Here is a 21,894-nt window from a genome sequence, read left to right on the forward strand (position 1 = left end):
GGATGGACAGACACAACAGCTCAATTCACTCTTTAAGTAGAAAACACACAGTCCTCGCCTCTATAAGAAGTTAATAAAATAGAGGGGTTTGTAATTTGTAATTTATTAATAATAATAAATTAATAAATAATAATAAGAAAAAATCAGCATTATTAAACATTTTCACATTAATTAATTGCATTTTAAAATATATTAATATATCAGTCGTTTAAAAATAATATAATATTATTAATAATATTAATTAATAATATTAATAACGTTAATAATATTTCAGAAGATTTGGGTTTTACTTTATTTTTTGCAGCTCTGGTGAGCATGAGAAAAAACACACACAAATGCCAAAAACTCCCCTTTTTTAAATGGTGATGTAAACATTTTGTATATATTTTTAAATGCACTGCAATGCGATATAAACATGGTATGAATAGTTATAAAATAGAAATGTTTTGCCTGAAAGTATGGAAGGAATGTTAATGGTTTTGTTAGTGAGAAGCACTATTGAACACACACTAACTGTTGACGTCTTTTACAACGCTTCTCAGTAATGGTACTTAACCAGATTAGGAAAAAAGGCTCAAATTAGAGGCCTGCATGTGTTTGCTGGGAGTGTAAATTTACCTTCCAGCACATTATCCCACCTCACAGGTGTTAGAAATTAAGGCGGATGTGGGCAACAGCAGACTCTACGGTTCATAAACAACAAAACACAGCAACAGACTTTTTGTATTGCCACTGTTGTGTCTAGAAAGCAAGTCAGCCAATGACCGATATATTATACAATTTAAATGTATGCAAATGAGATAAAGAGAATTTTACACAGTGGTCATGTAATACATTAAATTTTAACTTTGAACATTCATTAAAGAAATATGTACAGAAAATGTGTCATTCATGGACAATGCAGTCAACTGTGAAAATGACATTGCGTTAACCAGTATCTCTTTGATTGACCAAGCTGCTGGCGATAATCTCAAAATAGCCAAAAAAAAAAGTTAATTGTCCTGGCTCATATGCCAACCTACCACTAGCAATTCACAATTCTGACTTGTTTCTCACAATTGTGAGTTATAAAGTCAGAACTGTGTGAAATAAAGTGGCAATTGCATGTTATAAAGTCAGAGAAAATCAGTCAGAATAGTGAGAAAAAATAAACAAAAAAACTGATTTGTTTAAATCTTGCAATTCCAATTACATTTTTTCAGAGGTGGGTAGTAACGAGTTAAATTTGATTCGTTACATTTACTTGAGTAATTTTTGGGGGTAACTAATACTTATCTGAGTATATTTAAAGATGGGTACTTTATACTCTTACTTGAGTAAATTTTTGGTGGAAAATCTGTACTTTTACTTCGTTACTGTGGGCGTCGCTCCTCTCGTTACTTTATCTTAATACAATAAATGTTATAAATGCTTCAGTTTATTCCAAAGGCGCCGTCTACTTTTCTCTGGGCAATGAGCGATGCCCATTCGCGAATGATTCATTCTTTTGAGTCAGATCAAACCAATTGGCAAACGAGTGAATTGGTTAATGAATCAGTTTGAATGAGTCGTTCAGTACCCTGCCGCACGCGCTGAGCGTCTGAAGTGGTTCACTCAGAGTTGTAACGTTTAACATCAGCAGCGTTGAAAACGTGGCTATGGAACTGCACTGAATTGAAAGCAAATCTGCAAAGGCTATTATTTGCTTGCGATTGAGATCCTTATTAGATGAACACCGCGTGTGCTGTCTACTGTTTAAGAGGTAATAACTTGGGCTACATTCGATTACAGTAGGCTACACGATACCACTGTGACATTAGTTTGTTGTACGTGTGTGGCATTGTTGGGAAAGTTCACTTTCTACATGAACTAGTTCAAAGTTCAATTCACAAATTTTAAAATGAACTAGTTCAGTTCATAGTTCAAACTACAAAATTTTGAACTAAAGTTCACAGTTCCAAAAATGAACTAGTTCATAGTTCTTTTTTTCCATACGTTGCTGCGAGCTATTATTTTTCAAAATTATTGCCACAGCCCATATAGAATCAACGACAGCAATTATTTTATCAGTTTTAACAATGAAGCTATGCGTCAGATTTCATCTTCATATCCAATTTTGAATCCTTATCCAACCAGGGTTTACATTAGCATTGAGGGGACAGCATTTCCCCATTGTTGCTTTAATGCTTTGTCTCCCATTCTCACCGACTTTGTCATAAACATCATAAAATTCTTTTAAATGATTATACGCCTTCTTGCTACATGCTGCTGTCGTTTGCTGTTTTTTTTTTGATGACGCGTCACGCATGCGGCGGATGGCGGTGCAACACTGGTGGCTGGTGTTGCCATATTGGGTGTTTTTCCGCTACATATTAAGATCCGTTTACGTTGTGTTTTAGCCGGGTTTTCACCTGGAAGGCTCTATAGAAATCTGGCACCCTATTGAACGAAGTTAACCTGAGAAAGCGTGCCGTTCACAGACACCAGAATGAACGAGTTCACAGGAACGTTCATCAGGCATTAATACAGCACGTTCAGTTCACGTTCGCCCAAAATATGAACGAGTTCATGAACTATCGTTCAATGAACGCGTTCAGGCACAACACTGGTGTGTGGCTTATAACAGAGGGGAGTCAAGTTGAATGCAGCTTCCAAAAAACAAAAAATAGCCGATTAAGATTTTATTAATTTTAATACAATCTCACCGGTGCGAGTACGTTCAGCGAGTCATATCATCAGCTGCTAAATTCAGATCTGTGATTGCTTGCTGGCGCTGAGCCAGAGATAGATGTGTTTTTACAGCACTGCGCATTATAACGAATCACAAGATTCTTTACTGCAGTAACGCCATCTGCGTTTCAGAGTAGCGCGGTCACGCCATCTGCGCTTCAAGTTCATTGCGCGTCTACTCGACGATGCGTGGTACATTAACGTGCGAGCGCTACGTAGGCCTACAGCCTATTTATTTTTAACACTTTAAACGTGAATGAATTCAATCATTCTTATGAATATGAATAAATATGACAACCGAAGGAGGATTTACTAAAATAAATAGGCTGTAGGCCTACGTAGTGCTAGTTAATGTACCACGCACTGTCCAGTAGACGCGCAATGAAGTTGAAGTGCAGATGGCGTGACCACGCTACTCTGAAACGCAGATGGCGTGATTGCAGTAGATTCTTTTGAGCTTATTAAAGCATTGGCCAATCAGAGGTGTTCAGATGAGTCATCGCTGATATGCCGGTGCTTCCTTCACTTGCTCACTGACTGAATACCTCTTTCTGGTGAATTCTCTCGTCAGAAACAACAAAGTGCAGATGTGTGTACGAATCTTTTATTAAGATATTGATTTCACAGTGTGCACAGTTTCAGTGATTTTAATGGGTGTTTCTGAGAGTGATTGAAATCTAGACTGACAGTGAAAATGATCTTTAATAACGTAAATGTTATTTGCTCTCTTTCTGAACAATGAAAGATTAGTAGCAATATTTATATCACATTAACTTTCAATGTTAGATTCACATTTAATATAAAGTCAGTCGTATTAAAAATATGTTATGGCATGACACCTATATCTGTTACTTAAGTAAACAGACAGGGTTTTATAATAAATTACATAAATAGTGTAAAGGCTGATGAAATATACACATTTATACACACACACATAACATACATTTTATCTATATATCTAAATAAAAATAGGCTCAGTATATATGTACCAAAGTAACTAGTAACTAACTACTTGAGTAGATTTTTTATCCGATACTCTTTTACTCTTACTCAAGTAACTATTCAAGACTAGTACTTTTACTTTTACTTGAGTAAATATTTCTAGAAGTACTTTTACTTTTACTTGAGTACAGTTTTTGGGTACTCTACCCACCTCTGCATTTTTTGCAATTGCGAGTTTATATCTCACAATTCTGAGTTTATAACTCGCAACTTCAAGTTTAGATGTTAAAGAAGTCTGAACTGAAGGTAGGGGTGGGGGGTATGAAAAACAATTTTGTAAATGTATAAAGAACATAGCAACTTCCTTATTAAAAGTGGCTAGACCTATTTGTTTTCCTCTCCTAACTATATATGGCTTGCTGCATTTTTTGTGTTTTTATTTTGCATTATTTTTCCCTGCTGTATCAGAACAGTACTGCGACTCATTTATGGGTCGTGACCCACCACTTGAGAACAACTGACACTTTTGCGTTCGCATTCTGTTTTGTTTCATACCACAGCAATGTTGTATAACAACTTTAGAAAGATGATCTCAAAGTTTCCGTAAACAATAGGGAATAATAAAAGGCTAGAATTTAAAAAAGGTAAAATACCTACTGTTGCCACGTTACTGCATCAACCACAGAACCACCGTTTTTCATAAACCTGTGAAAGAGAGAAAAAGTATAATCAGTATTTTATATGGAAGGTTATTATAGCACTGGAAAAACAGTCTGCTCCGCCACCATAAATGACTCTTACATAAAGGAACTGATAGCCATACACACAAGGCTGCATGGCTAACAGGAGGTGTCTGTTTATTTCGCCGCTGACACTGATCTCTCATGCTGTGAGTAAATTTGTGCAGAGAGGAGTTTACCAGGGAGCTGAGTAATCTTAATCAAATGAGGGAACAAAACTCCTTATAGGGAATAAAGTTTTAAACGGTTGTCGTGTGAGGGCAGGTTCACACAGAAAAACAGCGACCACCCTTTCTCTCTAAAACTCCATGCCGTCCTATAATTCCCCTCTCGTCTCCCTCTTTCCTTTTGTCTGTCTGCTGAGTTAAAACTGCATTTATCATTTCCATCTGAACGAGACTGGTAGCAGCAAGGGGTGGCGTCTTGTTCCAAGGAAGACCTTCGACAAAGCACTTGTGGTTGTAATACCAAAATTCATTTCAGCCTGCCAAAGTTATGACTGCTCAAAAGCCCCCGCAGGAAAACACTAGGCGGCTTATGGCAGAAAAGTAAAGGGGCGCACCTAAACTACACAACACAAATCACACAGAGCAAAGGAACGGATGCCAAAAATATGACAGAATATAGTGCTGGCCCAGGTTTTCCTTCTTGAAATATAATTAACTTAAGAAGCAATTTTGCATAAGATATTGAGGCTCTAGTTAGTGGTTGGCAATATTACCAAATTGAAATCACGTTAATAGTCATTTTATTTCACATTCACAATATAATTGTTAACGATAGGTTGTTTTAATTTTTAGATGACACTGAAATTTCACAATTATGCATTTTATACAATAACTAATACAAACAAAAAGAGCTCAAGCTTAATGAAGACAAGTAAACAATCAGTATTCAATAAAACTAACTACAATCAAATGTAGTTTTCTTTTTTTCGTTTAAAGTCTCAATTACAAGAAAACAAATCTTAATTATCTTAGTGTCCATAGCAATTAGTTATTTTTATAATTTAAAAAAAATACAAATTTGATATATACACACATCAGTTTATATAACTGTTAGAACGTAAGATTGTAAGATTATATTATTAGGGGTTCAAGCACGTAGTGTAGTAGTATTATTATACCGCGCTAAAACTGATCGGGCAAACCAAACCGTAAGGCCTAGGAAGCTGAAACTTGGTCAGATGATAGTAGTCTGACTCGCTACTCAGATTCAAAGGCTCGGCCCAATCGGCCTATGGGGAGCCCTACAGCAATCAAGAATGCAAAACTGCTCAGAACTCCTAGACCGTTTTTCGTAGACTTTTATATTTTTGGAATCCTTGGGTCAAAATGAAGAAAAGTGAAGAAAGTCCGGTTTATTCTACAAGGTCTGGATTTCCCGCCATTTGAAATTAAATAAATTCAAAACCTACTTTTGGGAACTAGTTCTATGTTTTTCAAACTACTGCAGAAGTAGTCTGTGGACAGTGAATATCAATATTTATCCAAAAAAAGTTGAAATTTCAACTCAAAATGTTCATAAGGGGAGGGGCCAAAAACTATTGAAAGGAATGAGATATCTTCACCAAACTTGGTACACATGTGTAAAGGCTAATTTTGTGATAAAAAAATAAAATAAAAATAAATTGCAGCTCTGCCACTTGGTGCTATAAGATGGGAAAAAAAAACATAAAAATGGCTATAACTACATCTAAAGTGGCATATGTGTCTATGAGAAACATTTGCATATCTAAAAAAAATGGTCGCTATTTGCCAAAGGATTATAAGCACTTATTAGACAATGTTAATGGAGGTCGATCGAAATAAAACTCGATGCGCATGTTTGACCCATGGCCCCTAAATATCCGTAAGAATTTTGAAAGAAAATCGGCCACTTGTGTTCGAAATGGTGTTTTTCAAGTGCATAAATGATTGTGTACTATTTTTACACACATACACTCAATCTGCCTCAAGAACCACTGCTGTCAATCAAATCGTACATTAATTATTCTCAATTATGTTAAAAACCTACTTTTGCAAACTAGTCCTAGGTTTCTCGATCAACCTCGATCAAACCAATGCAGCACAATTCTCTGTCTCACTAGATCAATAATTATCAAAAAATATATAATTTTGTCATTTGGTTAGCTATAACAGGAAAATTTCGAAAAGGGGTGCGGCCAAATATACCAAAAAGACTATAAAACCTAAACAAAACTCTGCTACTATAGGTAGCGCTATAACAGTTAAACATTTTAAAGATCGGGCAAAAAATGGCACGATAATAGTTATAAATGTTAAAGCTCTATCGTTTCAATTTTATGCTCTGTGAAGTTACAATTATAACCACTAGATGGCAGCAGAGGACCACTAATAGGCTCATAACACACTAAATAGTGTTTTTCACCTTTTTATTATTATTATTATTTTTTTTTTTGGATTGGCATTTAGACATGATACATTTATTATCATTGCATTTTAAATCACATTTAGTCAAAGTTTACCACTTTATTCATACAGACATATCAGTTTTTACAATTATGCCAGATTATGATTACAGTAAAACAAGAAAAATGACAAACTCTTAAATAGCGAAGACTTGTAATAAGTGTTTCGTTATCTTTTTTTTTTTTTCTTTAGAAATGATAAGCATTAATATAATAGTTTATTCATATAATTTCTCTCTCTCTCTCTCTCTCTCTGTGTGTGTGTGTGTGTGTGTCAAGTTCTGATCTATCTCTTGTGCAATTCCCCACTTGAAAAGGACAATCCCTCCACATGAAGCTTTTAACTGGATTTCACTCAATAAACAGCCCTGGGAACAGTTGGTTGTCTTTTATTTACCATTCCTTGATAGCGGTAAACAGGTGAAAAACCTCAAAAGAGATGACAAATACTGGTTATTATTTGAGTTGACAGCCAAATTAAACAATTCTTCACATTTACCTCAGATAAACACAATACTGTCATTTTAAAATACAAGGTTTCAATTCAACAAGGTTTAAGAGTTTGTGTTTTCCAGAGTACCATTAGCACTGCACTGCTTAAGGCAGTCTAGCCAAACATGGCCAATATGGCGCTTACCGGCTGTCCTTCACAGTATTGTGGAAGGCTTGGTCTTGCACAGTCACATTGATGACAAAGATGGTTTCCTTGGTCTCGTGGTGCTTTAAATGCTCCTTTCACTGCGGTCTAAACACAACAACAGAGCCAGGTACTGGCACGCTCAGATTACCTGGAAAATTTGTTCCACCTGGTTCACCACTGATTGAAGGAGGTGGAGTTTCACCACTGAGGAGCTCCCAGGCAGTTTGTCAGCACAGTGTGTGTGTGTGTGTGTGTGTGTGTGTGTGTGTGTGTGTGTGTTTGTGAGCATATTCTTTAGCATGGATGTGTTTTAGTGTTAGCCATACATTTTGGGTTGGACTAAACCCTAAAACCATAGAACCTTAGAGGCTGTTAAGTGCTTGAACCACTGAAATCACTGCTTGAAGCTATATTATATAATATTATTTTCAGTATATTTAAATTAATTTAAATATAATAGTATTACGCTTGTTATACTACAATATTCATATATTTAAAATATTTTAAAGACATTTAAACAGATTGAAATTATATACTACTACTGCAACAACTACTTCTAACTGCCTACTGCAAAAAAAACAAAAAAAAAAAACAAATTATATCTATGATAAATGCCAATGGGATAAGACAATTAATTTATCCAAACACAACATTTTATCCTATACAGGTTTACCTGAGTGGCTAAATTAATTTATTAATATATTTAAATAATGATTTCAAAAAGAATTTCTGCTGAGAATGAATAAATTCCTGTTTTGTTTTTGTATAATTTTGGGGGCTGTGTGTCTGTCCTCCCATCATTCGTGTTGATTTCAGTGTGTGTGTGTGTGTGTGTGTGTATGAAGGTGTAGACAGAGCCTAGTAAGCCGCTGGATGCAAAAATGAGGAAGCTCTGGTCAGGCACTGACAGATTTATTTCTGACTCTGTCACACTGACATTACAACCAATTAGTATCCACTCTCAAAAGCCATTATTCTACAAAACCAGTTTTTGAAGAACAGCACAAAAGCACAAACAATGTTAAATGAACACTCACAAATGAATTCCAGAGGTATTTATCTCAGACGTCATTAGGCCAGATTAAAAAAAAGTGGTCTTAATAGTAAGCACATCAACACTGGCACTGCTTTAATAAGCTCCTGTCATAAAAATATATGTGTTTAGAAGCATAATGCTGGCAGCGTTGCTCAAACCTTCTTTTTAAAACCACACACTAAATGATTGAGACAAGATTCTCCTTTTAAAAGGGAATTTAATGAAAATTCAGTCATGGGTTTTCGATTATTCAGTTGTTGTAAATTAAAAAAAGGCTGATGTTCGAGATGTTCATTTCTGTAAGCAGTTTTTGAACATCCTTATTCTTCTGCATTGTAATTCACAGTCCATCCAAATGGTTTTTGATTCACCAAAGTTATTACTTCTATAATGTTTTATTGGAAAACAAAAACTGATACTATGTTGAACTTAATGCTCAGAATTAAAAGCTGCAGTGCTTAAGTCTCTGTGCTCTTGCAGGAGAGAGTGGGAGGAACGAGTAACACGCAGGTGGAACATTGCTCTGTCACACCATTAATAGAGTGACACTTTATTTATCTGACGGTGAGTTTCAATGGTGCTACAGGCCCCTGGACTAACAATCCACATGGAGCAACATAAACACGACTCAGCTATGTGCTCCTCCAGGCAGGCGGACAGTACTGCCTTTTCTTAAACAATGTGCTTTGGAGCTATTAAAACGAGGCCAATATCAGATAAGCCTTTCTGCAAACACCATGCCATAACCCATCATGATGGCTTTTCACATTGAAAGTGCAAAACGCCGCAGCCATTCAGAAACACATTTGAGACTCTCTACATACAGTTAAACTGCTTACATTACCAGCATGAATATCGATAAAATGTTCTTTTTAAGTTACATCGCATCCAAGAACCATTATTCACTACTTGCTGAGTAAAAATTATGTAATCTTCATTACTATTCAGATTTTTGGGGTCAGTATTTATTCATTTTTCTTATATTAATATTATTTATTTATTTATTTTGAGGAAAAAAATATATCTTAAGCTCACCAAGGCTGCTATATTTATTTAACCAAAAATATAATATTGAATACTGAATAGAATATTACTGTAAAAACAGTAATATAATAAAAAAATTTTTTTTAAATATTTTAAAATGTAATTTATTCCTGTCCTTAAAATTTTAGAATCAGAATCATTAATTTTCAAGTTTTCAGTGTCACACAAATCTTCAGAAATCATTTTAAAATGCTGATTTGCTGTTCAAGAAACATGTATTATTATTAATGTTGAAAAAGGTTGTGCTGCATAATATTTTTCTGGAAACTAATAAATTTTTCAGGATTCTTTGAAGAATAGAAAGAACGGTTAAAAAGAAAAGCATTTATTTGAAATAGAAATATTTGTAACATAATAAATGTCCATACTGTCACTTTAATTTAATTTAAATGCATCCTTGAATAAAAAGCATGAAAAGAAAAGAAAAGCAAAAAACTAACCATTAACTATAAACGCATACATCTACTAAAGGCTTCAGAGCTAACCAAAATGGACTAAAAGCCTCACAACTCTAATTTTCATATTCATAAATATATCAAATGTGTTAAACAAAACTAAAAGTACAATATATCTGACAGCATTATCAAAATATCCAGAATACGTATTAAACCAGCACACAAGCAGAAACCTGTGGAGTTTCCTGCACAGCTCTGCAGGAACAGATTCAGTTTATAATTTATCACTCTCCACATGCTGTCAAACATATAAATAAAAGCACACAGGGAGACCATAATATTTCTGAAGAAATGACAGAGACACTCACCCATCTAGTAACAGGACTGCATTTTTTCGAGGACGGCCGATGTTGGGCCCGTAGAGGTTCGCCCGGCTGTAGAAACGCACCGACTGCAGCAACGTCTTCAGAAGAGAGTAATCCTGAGCCAGACGAGAGCTGTTGACTGATCGGGCAGCCATTGCATGGTAACTGTTGGGCTCTGTGAGGGGAAATGAAGAAAAATAATGCATGACAAGGTATACCTAATAAAAGATGACTGATTAATTTAACTGGGTTAGTATGATTTTTTAAATAGTTTTGAAAGTCTCTAATTCTCACCAAGGCTGCACGTATTTGATAAAAAAATACAAAAAATAACAATAATATTGTGAAATATTATTACAATTTAAAATATCTGTTTTCTATTTGAATATATTGAAATGTAGTTTATTTCTGTGATGACAATGCTGAATTTTAGACGGTCTTTACTCCAGTCTTCGGTGTCACATGATCCTAGAGAAATATTTGTATGGAAGCTTTTTACCAAATCTTTTTTTTAAATGATAATAATAATAATAATAATAATAATAATAATAATAATAATAATAATAAGACTCACAATTAAGACCTTTTTCTTTTCTTCTAAAAATTGTAAAAAATTAAAAATAAAAAAAAAGTGGTAGAAAATGTGGTTTTCTGTGGTAGAGACAAGCTTCCATATACATATTTTTTATTATTATAGATATTGAAAACAGTTTTCCTGCTTAATTTTTTGTGGAAATCATGAGACATTTTTTCAATATTCTTTGATGAATAGAAAGTTCAAAAGAACAACATTTATTTTAAATTAAATTAATATAAAAATAAATATAAAATTTCACTTTTGATCAGTTTAATGCATCCTTGCAGATTAGAAATAATAATAGTAATAGTAATAATAATAATAATTATATATATAATATAAATATGTGTGTGTGTGTGTGTGTGTGTGTGTGTGTGTGTGTGTGTGTGTGTGTGTGTGTGTGTGTGTGTGTTTTCTTCCTTAATGATCATGGTCAATAGTAAAACAGCTGTGTGAAGGAAGATCCTTCAAAAATTATCCTCATATGTTCCACAGTTTACTAACGACAGTATTTTCAGATGAGCTATCTCTTTAAGGCTTCTGATGCGACCTGACACACAATCACAAGCAAATATGGAAACTGCCTTTGAATTATGACCTACAACCCGAATTCCAGAAAAGTTGGGACGTTTTTTAAATTTTAATAAAATGAAAACTAAAAGACTTTCAAATCACATGAGCCAATATTTTATTCACAATAGAACATAGATAACATAGCAAATGTTTAAACTGAGAAAGTTTACAATTTTATGCACAAAATGAGCTCATTTCAATTTTGATTTCTGCTACAGGTCTCAAAATAGTTGGGACGGGGCATGTTTACCATGGTGTAGCATCTCCTTTTCTTTTCAAAACAGTTTGAAGACGTCTGGGCATTGAGGCTATGAGTTGCTGGAGTTTTGCTGTTGGAATTTGGTCCCATTCTTGCCTTATATAGATTTCCAGCTGCTGAAGAGTTCGTGGTCGTCTTTGACGTATTTTTCGTTTAATGATGCGCCAAATGTTCTCTATAGGTGAAAGATCTGGACTGCAGGCAGGCCAGGTTAGCACCCGGACTCTTCTACGACGAAGCCATGCTGTTGTTATAGCTGCAGTATGTGGTTTTGCATTGTCCTGCTGAAATAAACAAGGCCTTCCCTGAAATAGACGTTGTTTGGAGGGAAGCATATGTTGCTCTAAAACCTTTATATACCTTTCAGCATTCACAGAGCCTTCCAAAACATGCAAGCTGCCCATACCGTATGCACTTATGCACCCCCATACCATCAGAGATGCTGGCTTTTGAACTAAACGCTGATAACATGCTGGAAGGTCTCCCTCCTCTTTAGCCTGGAGGACACGGCGTCCGTGATTTCCAACAAGAATGTCAAATTTGGACTCGTCTGACCATAAAACACTATTCCACTTTGAAATAGTCCATTTTAAATGAGCCTTGGCCCACAGGACACAACGGCGCTTCTGGACCATGTTCACATATGGCTTCCTTTTTGCATGATAGAGCTTTAGTTGGCATCTGCTGATGGCACGGCGGATTGTGTTTACCGACAGTGGTTTCTGAAAGTATTCCTGGGCCCATTTAGTAATGTCATTGACACAATCATGCCGATGAGTGATGCAGTGTCGTCTGAGAGCCCGAAGACCACGGGCATCCAATAAAGGTCTCCGGCCTTGTCCCTTACGCACAGAGATTTCTCCAGTTTCTCTGAATCTTTTGATGATGTTATAAACTGTAGATGATGAGATTTGCAAAGCCTTTGCAATTTGACGTTGAGGAACATTGTTTTTAAAGTTTTCCACAATTTTTTTACGCAGTCTTTCACAGATTGGAGAGCCTCTGCCCATCTTTACTTCTGAGAGACTCTGCTTCTCTAAGACAAAGCTTTTATAGCTAATCATGTTACAGACCTGATATCAATTAACTTAATTAATCACTAGATGTTCTCCCAGCTGAATCTTTTCAAAACTGCTTGATTTTTTAGCCATTTGTTGCCCCCGTGCCAACTTTTTTGAGACCTGTAGCAGGCATTAAATTTTAAATGAGCTAATTAAGTGCATAAAAGTGTAAAATTTCTCAGTTTAAACATTTGCTACGTTATCTATGTTCTATTGTGAATAAAATATTGGCTCATGTGATTTGAAATTCCTTTAGTTTTCATTTTATTAAAATTTAAAAAATGTCCCAACTTTTCCGGAATTCGGGTTGTATATTGTGGTCAGGGCTTTGTAAACTATTTAAACAAGGGAACACTTTGAGAGGTGCACACTTGAAATCACAGCGAGGATGTTACAGAAGTCAAGTGGCGAACTTTATAAACATCACAGCCTGTGTGAGTGTGTGTTTGTGTCTGGGATAGAAACATCGAGATGCTGAGCTGTGGAGTCAATACATTACCGGGCCAGGCAGAGGCCAGTGGAAAATATGAGGCATTATTATAATCCATTAAAATATTATGCTATCATTTACAAGAAGCACAAATAACACATCATGAAGTGCTATCATGAAATAAATCATCACTTTGTGTCACACTGGCACGACCCACTCAATAAACATCCACTCGCAGCTACACACTTATTTCTTTTCACTTGAAAGTGTTTGATTTTGAATTAACAGCTCTGTAAAATCTGATTTAGTAACAGCTTTTAAACATTCAAATGGCTGTTCCAGTAATAACATGCTTTTATTAGAGTTAGCAAAGTGAAAAGATTCTGCAGAAAGGATAACTTCTTAATGTGTATTACATGACAGATATTAAATTCTGATATTATTCATTTTCATATGAATTACATTTTACATTCAATACTAGCTTATTGTGCTGCTTCCTTTGTGTCGTATGACAGTCTCCGAGTGAAAGCAGAGATCTGTACGCCTGCAGTTTTTCTATGCAAACAGCTAGTAAAGATTTGACACGTGCAACATGTAGCCAATAAACAAACGATTAAGACAATATATGGTTTGTGTACTTTCTTAAATCGGTCTCTGGCATTTTTATAGGTTTAGTGTTAAGTATGGAAAGTGTGCGATATTTCAGGCAACACATGCTGTCAGTTACATACCTTATATTCTGTCTAATTTTATGCAAGGAACCCATATCATCATAAGATCACAGTAATTCAAGTCAAAGGTTTTATACTACGTGCTGTTTTGATATTTATAGAGAAACATTTGATGCAAGTGCAACATGAATGGGGCAATTTGCAGCATGTCTGGCACCGGACAATAGATGAATGAGTGCTTAGAGCAGATTACAAAATCACCAGGTGTCCTTTTGGATTCTGCTTTGTCAATTTGTCTCCTGACAGAAGCCCTATTTGAATGGGATTCATTTTATATGAAGAGGTGGGGTAGTGTAATAATGATCAGTCCCAGAGCTTCCCTAAGATTTTTAAACCCATCTGAATTGCCCACGTCGGTCCTTTTCATTGCATTGGTAAAGACTGCTTCTGTAAAAAATAAATAACTACAATTCTTTAATCTCAGCTCATCCGGCTGACACTTTCCAGTCTGGAGGCTGTTATACATCAAGCACTACAAGTGTGTCAAGTGGATGGTTGTCAATGAGAAGACACTGGAAACAAAATATAGTAGCATTTTCCCCTCAAACTCCAAGAGCGTTTCTAGCTGGAATCTAAATAAAAAAATAAACAGAGAGCGAAAGACTAAGGACAATGACAGTATCTCAATATTTCTATATTTCCTATTAAACCCATCATGCTTTATATTTCCTGAATCCTCTGCAGTGAATGGGTGCCGTCCAAATAGACAATAAAAACATAACAATAATCCATGATAGACTCTGGTCCATCAATTAATTTCTTGTGAAAGGAAAAGCTGTCTGTTTGTAAGAAACAAATCTATCAAAATATGAGTCAGTTATCCATAAAAAAAGTCAAAAATCCACCAACATATTGTTCAGAACTGTTTTGCTTATAAATGGTGCTTGATTTGTGAATATTTTTCTCTCGAAGCAACTATTTGAAGTTAAAAATGTCTAAATGATTTATTTGTTTCTTATAAACACATAGAATCTGGATTATTTACATTACTTGTGGATTACTGTGATGTTTTTATCAGCTGTTTGGACTTCCATTCTGACGGCACCCATTCACTGCAGAGGATCCATTAGTGAGCAAGTGATGTAATGCTAAATTTCTCCAAATCTGTTCAGATGAACAAACAAACTCGTATACGTATTGGATGGCTGTGGGGGGTTGATCAAATTTCAAGTGTGAAGTTTTGACAATTGTACACAAATTAATCACTGCTTGATGGGATAGATGCTTCCTTTTTCTTTCATAAACACAACATGTCAAAAATATAATTTGTGAATCTGCAATGGTAAGGACTCACCATTGCCGAGCTCCCAGGAGATGTTGTATTTTTTGCCGGCGCTGTATTTGAGCAGACTCAGAGCACTGGACGCGTTCCATGAGTTGTCAGGGTTTCTGTGCAAGGCATTCAACCCAAAGATCAGGTGCAGTCCCGCGCAGTCGGCAAAGTTGTAAAGTTTGTCTAAAGACCTGGCTGGGAAAAAGCCAGACACAGCTGTAAAATATATACTTTCTTTTTTTTATATCATAATAACCATTTTACATTTTAGTCTGGACTTTGGACTATTGTATATTGACTATATAAAATACATACATTTATAAAAATACTGCTGTTATTGTTATTGTTGTTAATTCTAATAAAAATACATAAATTATTATCATGATTAACATTTTCAGTATTATTTATTTATTTATATATTTATTATTACATTGAAATTTTTAACTTTAATTTAACCTTTAAATACTTCAAAACAAGAACAAACATGACTGGATAAATTTAAGAAAACTTTTGCTCTTTTGATATATAGGGTAAAAGCTAACCCACAAACAGAGCAGATTAAAGGAAATAAAAAACAGGAACGCATCAAAGAAAGTTTTCAAATTTTAAATCTGCCCCACAGACAGACATGATAATTCTGATTTTGCTAATGGACAGCCGTTGGCCGGTGTTTGGAAATTCTATCCGTTAAGAGCAGCAAAAATAAACACAAATATTTCACTACCCTTTGACTTCATTTCCTGTGTTTAAAAGGAAGCAGATGAAACCAAGAGACACGCACATGGAGCCTCATCTTGTCCGTGATGGAAGATTCTGAGCTAAAGGTCATTTATAAAAAGTGGATATTCCATTATTTAAAGTTGGTACCCACAGTAAAGTCTTGGTTTATTTCAAAAGTTTAGTCAACTGTAGTTGAGTCAACTTTTTCATTTCAAGAAGCATTTTCAAAGTCCCATATTCCACAAGAGTTTCCATACTCTTTCTGTCTCTGTTTATTATATATTTTGGCTAATTTTATTATGCTTTCATTTAATTTAATTTAGTGTAGCACAGCTTCAGTTTAAATCCTTTTTCACAAATTACTCACCAGAATCAGCACAAAAATTGTGAAAAATGTTTGCAGATTCTGTCTGGGCATGGATTCAAGCAGCTAACATCATAGAATAGTCTTGGCACTTCTGCACCGGAAAAAAAAAATGCTATTACATCTGTTTAGATATTCAGTTCATTCAATAAATATTTATGACTGCGGCATGGGCAGAAGTTCTATTTCTCTCATGAGCTTTTACGGACAGATGAATCAAAACAGAATCACTAGAACAACCAACAGGCAGATAACCAGTCAGCACGGCTAGCAATTCAAAGACAGAAATTAGCATTAGCGTGACTGCTAAACTTCAGTTTAATTGTGTAGTCGCCTTTATAGCTTTTATCACATCTTGAAACATTGACACTAACGGCAAAGTGTCATTTCTTAAATAGCCTACTTAAATACTCTAATCACATGTACAGATGTACAAAGTCTCATAAAAAGATCCAACACCCAGCTTCCCTGGGTACCAAACTATAAAAGCTGGTCTTTTAAATCAGCACTTTAAAGCAGCAGGGAAATGTTCTAATTACAGACTCGTTAAAATATTACCATAATGAGGTCAAGATTATGTTTAATTCAAACAAGCAGTCAAACACCAATGACGGACCTTTTATCACTCTTACTTAACAGGCATTCAGACATCAAACAAATGCAGTTATGGACTTGTTTACTAGAGTTAAAAGGCTTTGATACAGTAAGCATTCCATTATATATGTATTAATTTATGTATTTAGTTATTTACTTTGCACAAAATGTTGGACAACCTTGGCAGGTCTATGGATAATTGTGGGAGTTCTGCTTGTTGTGCAGCCTTAAGCGCTGTGAGGTGATTAAAACGGCGCACTTTATCAAAGACAGGTGGATGGAAAGCAGGACTGTGCTGTCAGGGCCGAGGAGGAAACAGATCCAGATGTGGGTTCGTTTCTCAGGTAACCCACAATCTCCCTCCTCATCGTACTCTGGATCAGGTAGAGAACCAGCACAGGAACCAAGCTAAGTGTGCTTCATTCATTTGTAAATGCAGGGCTGGTTTGTGAGTTTTTGAAATATTAGGACTTTGTTGTTCTGAATATTAGCATCACTATTATACAGTCATGTAAGCACAAGGTCGTGATGAAGTCTTGTAAACAAGAAGTGAATAAGTTAATAAAGCCAGTAACTTTCTTTATAGACAATTTGACTATTTTTTCTGCACCAACAAAACTAGTTATGATAGAAACAATCTAAACACTTGAGATAGATAGATAGATAGATAGATAGATAGATAGATAGATAGATAGATAGAAAGAAAGATAGAAAGATAGATAGATAGATAGATAGATAGATAGATAGATAGATAGATAGATAGATAGATAGATAGATAGATAGATAGATAGATAGATAGATAGATAGATAGATAGATATACAGACAATGTTACCGTTTTCACACAGTTACTACTGTGCTGTAGTGTGCGTTTTTTCTTTTCTTTGAGGAGTAAATCTCATTGATAGAACAGCTAGTTTTCCTAAAAACAGCTAGTTTGATCAGTTCCATATTGCTGAGCTACAGTAATAAGGTAATTAGTGTTTAAGCAGCATCCTGAGCCAAACTCTCCCTAGAGCTCTGAATGGACGAAGAACAACAGAGAACTCAAGTATTTCCAGAGACATCAGCTCTTTTGCTCTTTCTTTCTTTCTTTCTTTCTTTCTTTCTTTCTTTCTTTCTTTATCCCTCACTTTCTCTGACTTCCTCTCATTCTCTCTGTTTTTCTCTCTTTTTTGACTGTTTTACTCCTTTTCAGTAGTACATTTAAATAATAAAAAATGTCAAAGAGACAAAGCCTACTTGGAAGGATTAGAAAATAATGTTGAGTTTGGACAAATGTGAAGCTTTTCTCGCAGGTTAGCCTGCCACCTGTAATTCATTCTTTATCAGTAAATTACAATAGGAATAAATCACTCAGTAATATAGAGTAACATGCATTGCTTAATAGTTTTAATCATTATTTTACTCACACAAAGAGACAAACTCCCAAGATCACATCTTATGTTTTGAATTAGATTTTAGTTTATTCAAAAGCATTTAAACTCCATTTCTGTGTCATACAAACACATACATGTAGTTTGTAAGCGAAACAACAGCAGACTCCCATCAATGTGTTTCCATTGCAGACTCAGAACTGGGAGTCTGTATAGAAAACAAAGTGATTTCTGGAATATTAAATTAAAGGGATAGTTCTCCCAAAACTTTCTGTCATTTACTCACCCACAAGTTGCTTTAAATCTGTAACCTTTCTTCTGTTGAGCACAAAAGAATGTTGAGGGTAGCCACTGACTGAAGTCAAAATATAAAAATATCAAGAGACAAAAGAAACTCAAACAGGTTTGGAACAACTGTCCCTTTAAGTATTTATATTATCAACAGCCATAAATCATAAAATGGTCACCATGGGTGTGCCATTGAGTATTATCACAAACTAAATGCTCATGAAACCTAATTTAAATAAGGAGCATGTACAATTTTTTTTTTTATCAAAATGGTAATAAATCTTCACTGAACAACCAAACTGATTCAATTGTCTGGTTAATGTCCGATTTACTGAAGAGAAAGTGTTTGTGTGCCTGTTACTGTTTGTAACATGCATCAAGCACCACATATGTCTATTTTTCAAACAATGGACCTCATTCATGACACACGAGCAAAATACTTTTTTGGAAATTGTTTATAATGATGTTCTGATGTAAATTTTGGGGTTTGTGAATTCTTTGTATTTGTAAAAAAATCAGTTTTTTTTCTGGAAGGCCCATTTTATGCACAATTTCCTCCACATTTTTGCTGATCATATTTCAGAACGTTTCATGAATGTGGCACAATGAGTGAGTAGTGCACTTCACTGCATGGCATTAAAAATGTACTCGTACTTCTGCTAGCACTGCACAGCTTAGCTAGTGTGAATACCGTAGTTTGTTAATATGGGTGCCAAAATAAATATGCACCACATACACTGCTTTTGTGTGCTGTGTGAAACAGGCCTTAGTTACAAAACGCTGCCAAGGAGCTCTTCAATAACTTTGGCTAATGTAGTGCAACTATGAGTATGAACGCATGGATGTATTTAAAAAAAATGGTGCCTTTGAACTCTCTTGGAGTCGACTATGTGAACTTTTGTAGCAAGTTCAGCAACTGCTGAACCCAATGAGTAGAACTAAAGTGCTGGATCCCCCCTCTCCCAATGTAATGGAAACAGAAAGGGGTCTGGATATTGTCAGGGTAGCTATCTGATCACAGACATAAGACTCCCATAACAAACTGGACTGCACCAGAGCTCTACGGCTCATTTCTGAGCCAGCTTATTTCCATTCATGACACGTGATTACCTACAGCAACTATCAGGACATGTACACCCAAAATCCCCAAAAGAGATCAAAGCACTGCCATACCAGGAAAACATCTCTAAATCCATGACTATAGGTCTCTTTCCATAGAAGATGTTTTCAAGTGGAGAAAACAGCTATGAGAAGTAAACTGCATGATTGCTACACAGTAAAGTCCAAAAGACTAAGCAAAAATTGATATATTTCTCTCATTTATATTATATTTTGATTTCGCAATGCAGCATCAGATGTTTGGACCTCTCTGTATGTTTTAAAAAACAATATGTGGCCCACTTCATAAAATGAATTAAAAAAGGCCAGATTGCTTTTATAATCATACGCCACATGTACATGCTGTTCACATTCCTCACCATGTAATCAATTCTAATTGCACGCAAGCCCCTCTCACAGAATCCCATTACATGGGACGCAATTACATTAATTACATGGGATGCATTCTTCAGCGTTCATATCAAAAGGACAGTGGAGAAGTCATGTGGGCTCGTGTTACACCTAAACACTAAAGGAAATGTACACTTTTACACTACTGAACACTTCAGGGCAAATGATGAAGCTGCTTTTAAGTGAGATATGCCAAATGAGCGATGCAAACAAATTTAGCTAAGTGGATTTTGATTATACAGTAAAGATAACCAGATAAATTATAGCACAACTTTAAAAAAAATCTGTGAGCTTTAAATAAAAAATTACTTGTCTGCTTTAATTGAACTACAATATTTATATAGCAAGTTTATTTTCTATAAAAGTTAGTTATGTCTATCTGAAATCTGAAACACATGACAAATTAATAACTTATTTATTACAGTGCATAGATAGCAACACAGTTAACAACAGAAATAATTCTTAAAATAATTACAAAAGAGCATTATCTATATTATCAGAGTGGTATGATCTTAAGAATAATGGATCTTTATTGGAAATGACAGAACCTTTAACATCAGTGCAGTCTTTCCATTACACAAAAGGTTCTTTATAGAGGAAAACGTTTTTCTGGAGAGCACAAATGGTTCTTCTGCAATTAATGCGAAAATTCTATTTTGAAATTTTTGTTTTTAAGAGTGTACTTTGCAGGCATTAAAAGTAATCAAGGTTGTACATGAAAACAAAATGTGGGGAGTTCAATCAGTCATTCGCTTTTAATTTGTTTATTTAGCTATATGAATGTCTAAACACACCAATTAACTTGAATGAATCAGACTTTCCACAGTAATTCGGATTCATCTTAATGACCCAAATCTTTTGAATCGGTTAAAAAATTGTTCAGATTAGCTGATCGATTCTTGAGTGATTTAACATGTTACATCATTACTCCAGTTGGTGGAGACAAGTAAGTGCATTATATTGTGCAATAAGCTCATTAAAACACTCAAAAAAAAAAATCAATCAAAACAATTCACTTTTCATTTGCTCATTTAGCTATATGAACTGTATAAAGACATCGATTAACTTGAATGAATCAAACTTTCCACAGCAATTTGGATTCATCCTAATGGCCCAAATCTTTTAAATCAGTACACTCAAAAAAAAAACAATTCTGATTAGTTGATCGATTCGTTGAGTGATTTTACATGTTGCATCGTTACGCCAGTTGGTGGAGACAATCTATTTGTCTAGACAATCTATTCCAAAATGTATTTGAATCATACTGTACACCTTTCTTTCTACAAATAAAAAATAAAATTGAACAAAATAAACTATTGAAAAACAAAAATAACCTAAATAATTGAACAAAATCCTTACCTCATTTTAATTGTATAGTCGTATAGTCAAAAAGTGATTTTGGTTAACGAAATACAAATCAGTGCATGGAAGTGAACGATTCGTTCACCTAAGATCTGTAAATCAGTGAAACAAATGACCATCAATAATTTAAGCATGTGCTATTGCTCCCTAGACATAGTTTAGTCGATATAGACACAGACCATTTACATTTCTTCATACAGTGTAAAAAATGAGTAATCACTGGTTCCGCATGTTAAGCTCTCTGTGTTGCTAAACTGTGAGAGAGCTTTTCAGTCATTGGAAGTTAATGCTATTATTTAGCTTATTTTAATTCCCAGCTCTCTTTAAAGCAATTTCAAGTTTAATTGTTCAATTGCAGTGGAAAAATAACCATGGCTAATTATGACTAATGACTACGGATGCCGGACAAATCCTCGGTTTGTGAATAGGACGGATACTATCCCGACCCTCCATCAACGCTCCTTTCGAGCAAAAGAA

The 21,894-nt window shown here is 34.9% G+C and overlaps 1 protein-coding gene across 1 annotated transcript in view; it reads right to left on the reverse strand.

Annotated features, from left to right (window-relative positions):
- hpse2 (heparanase 2) overlaps positions 1-21,894 on the reverse strand; it is a 76,143-nt gene that overhangs the window by 31,158 nt on the left and 23,091 nt on the right. The window contains exons 4-6 of the mRNA XM_059565829.1: positions 15,228-15,401; positions 10,306-10,477; positions 4,309-4,356 (exon numbers count right to left, since the gene is read on the reverse strand). Of these exons, the coding sequence (XP_059421812.1) occupies positions 4,309-4,356; positions 10,306-10,477; positions 15,228-15,401 (394 nt within the window). The remainder of the gene's footprint in view (positions 1-4,308; positions 4,357-10,305; positions 10,478-15,227; positions 15,402-21,894) is intronic.

This window comes from Carassius carassius, chromosome 14 (genome assembly GCF_963082965.1).
Source record: "Carassius carassius chromosome 14, fCarCar2.1, whole genome shotgun sequence".
NCBI classification, from domain to species: Eukaryota; Metazoa; Chordata; class Actinopteri; order Cypriniformes; family Cyprinidae; genus Carassius; species Carassius carassius.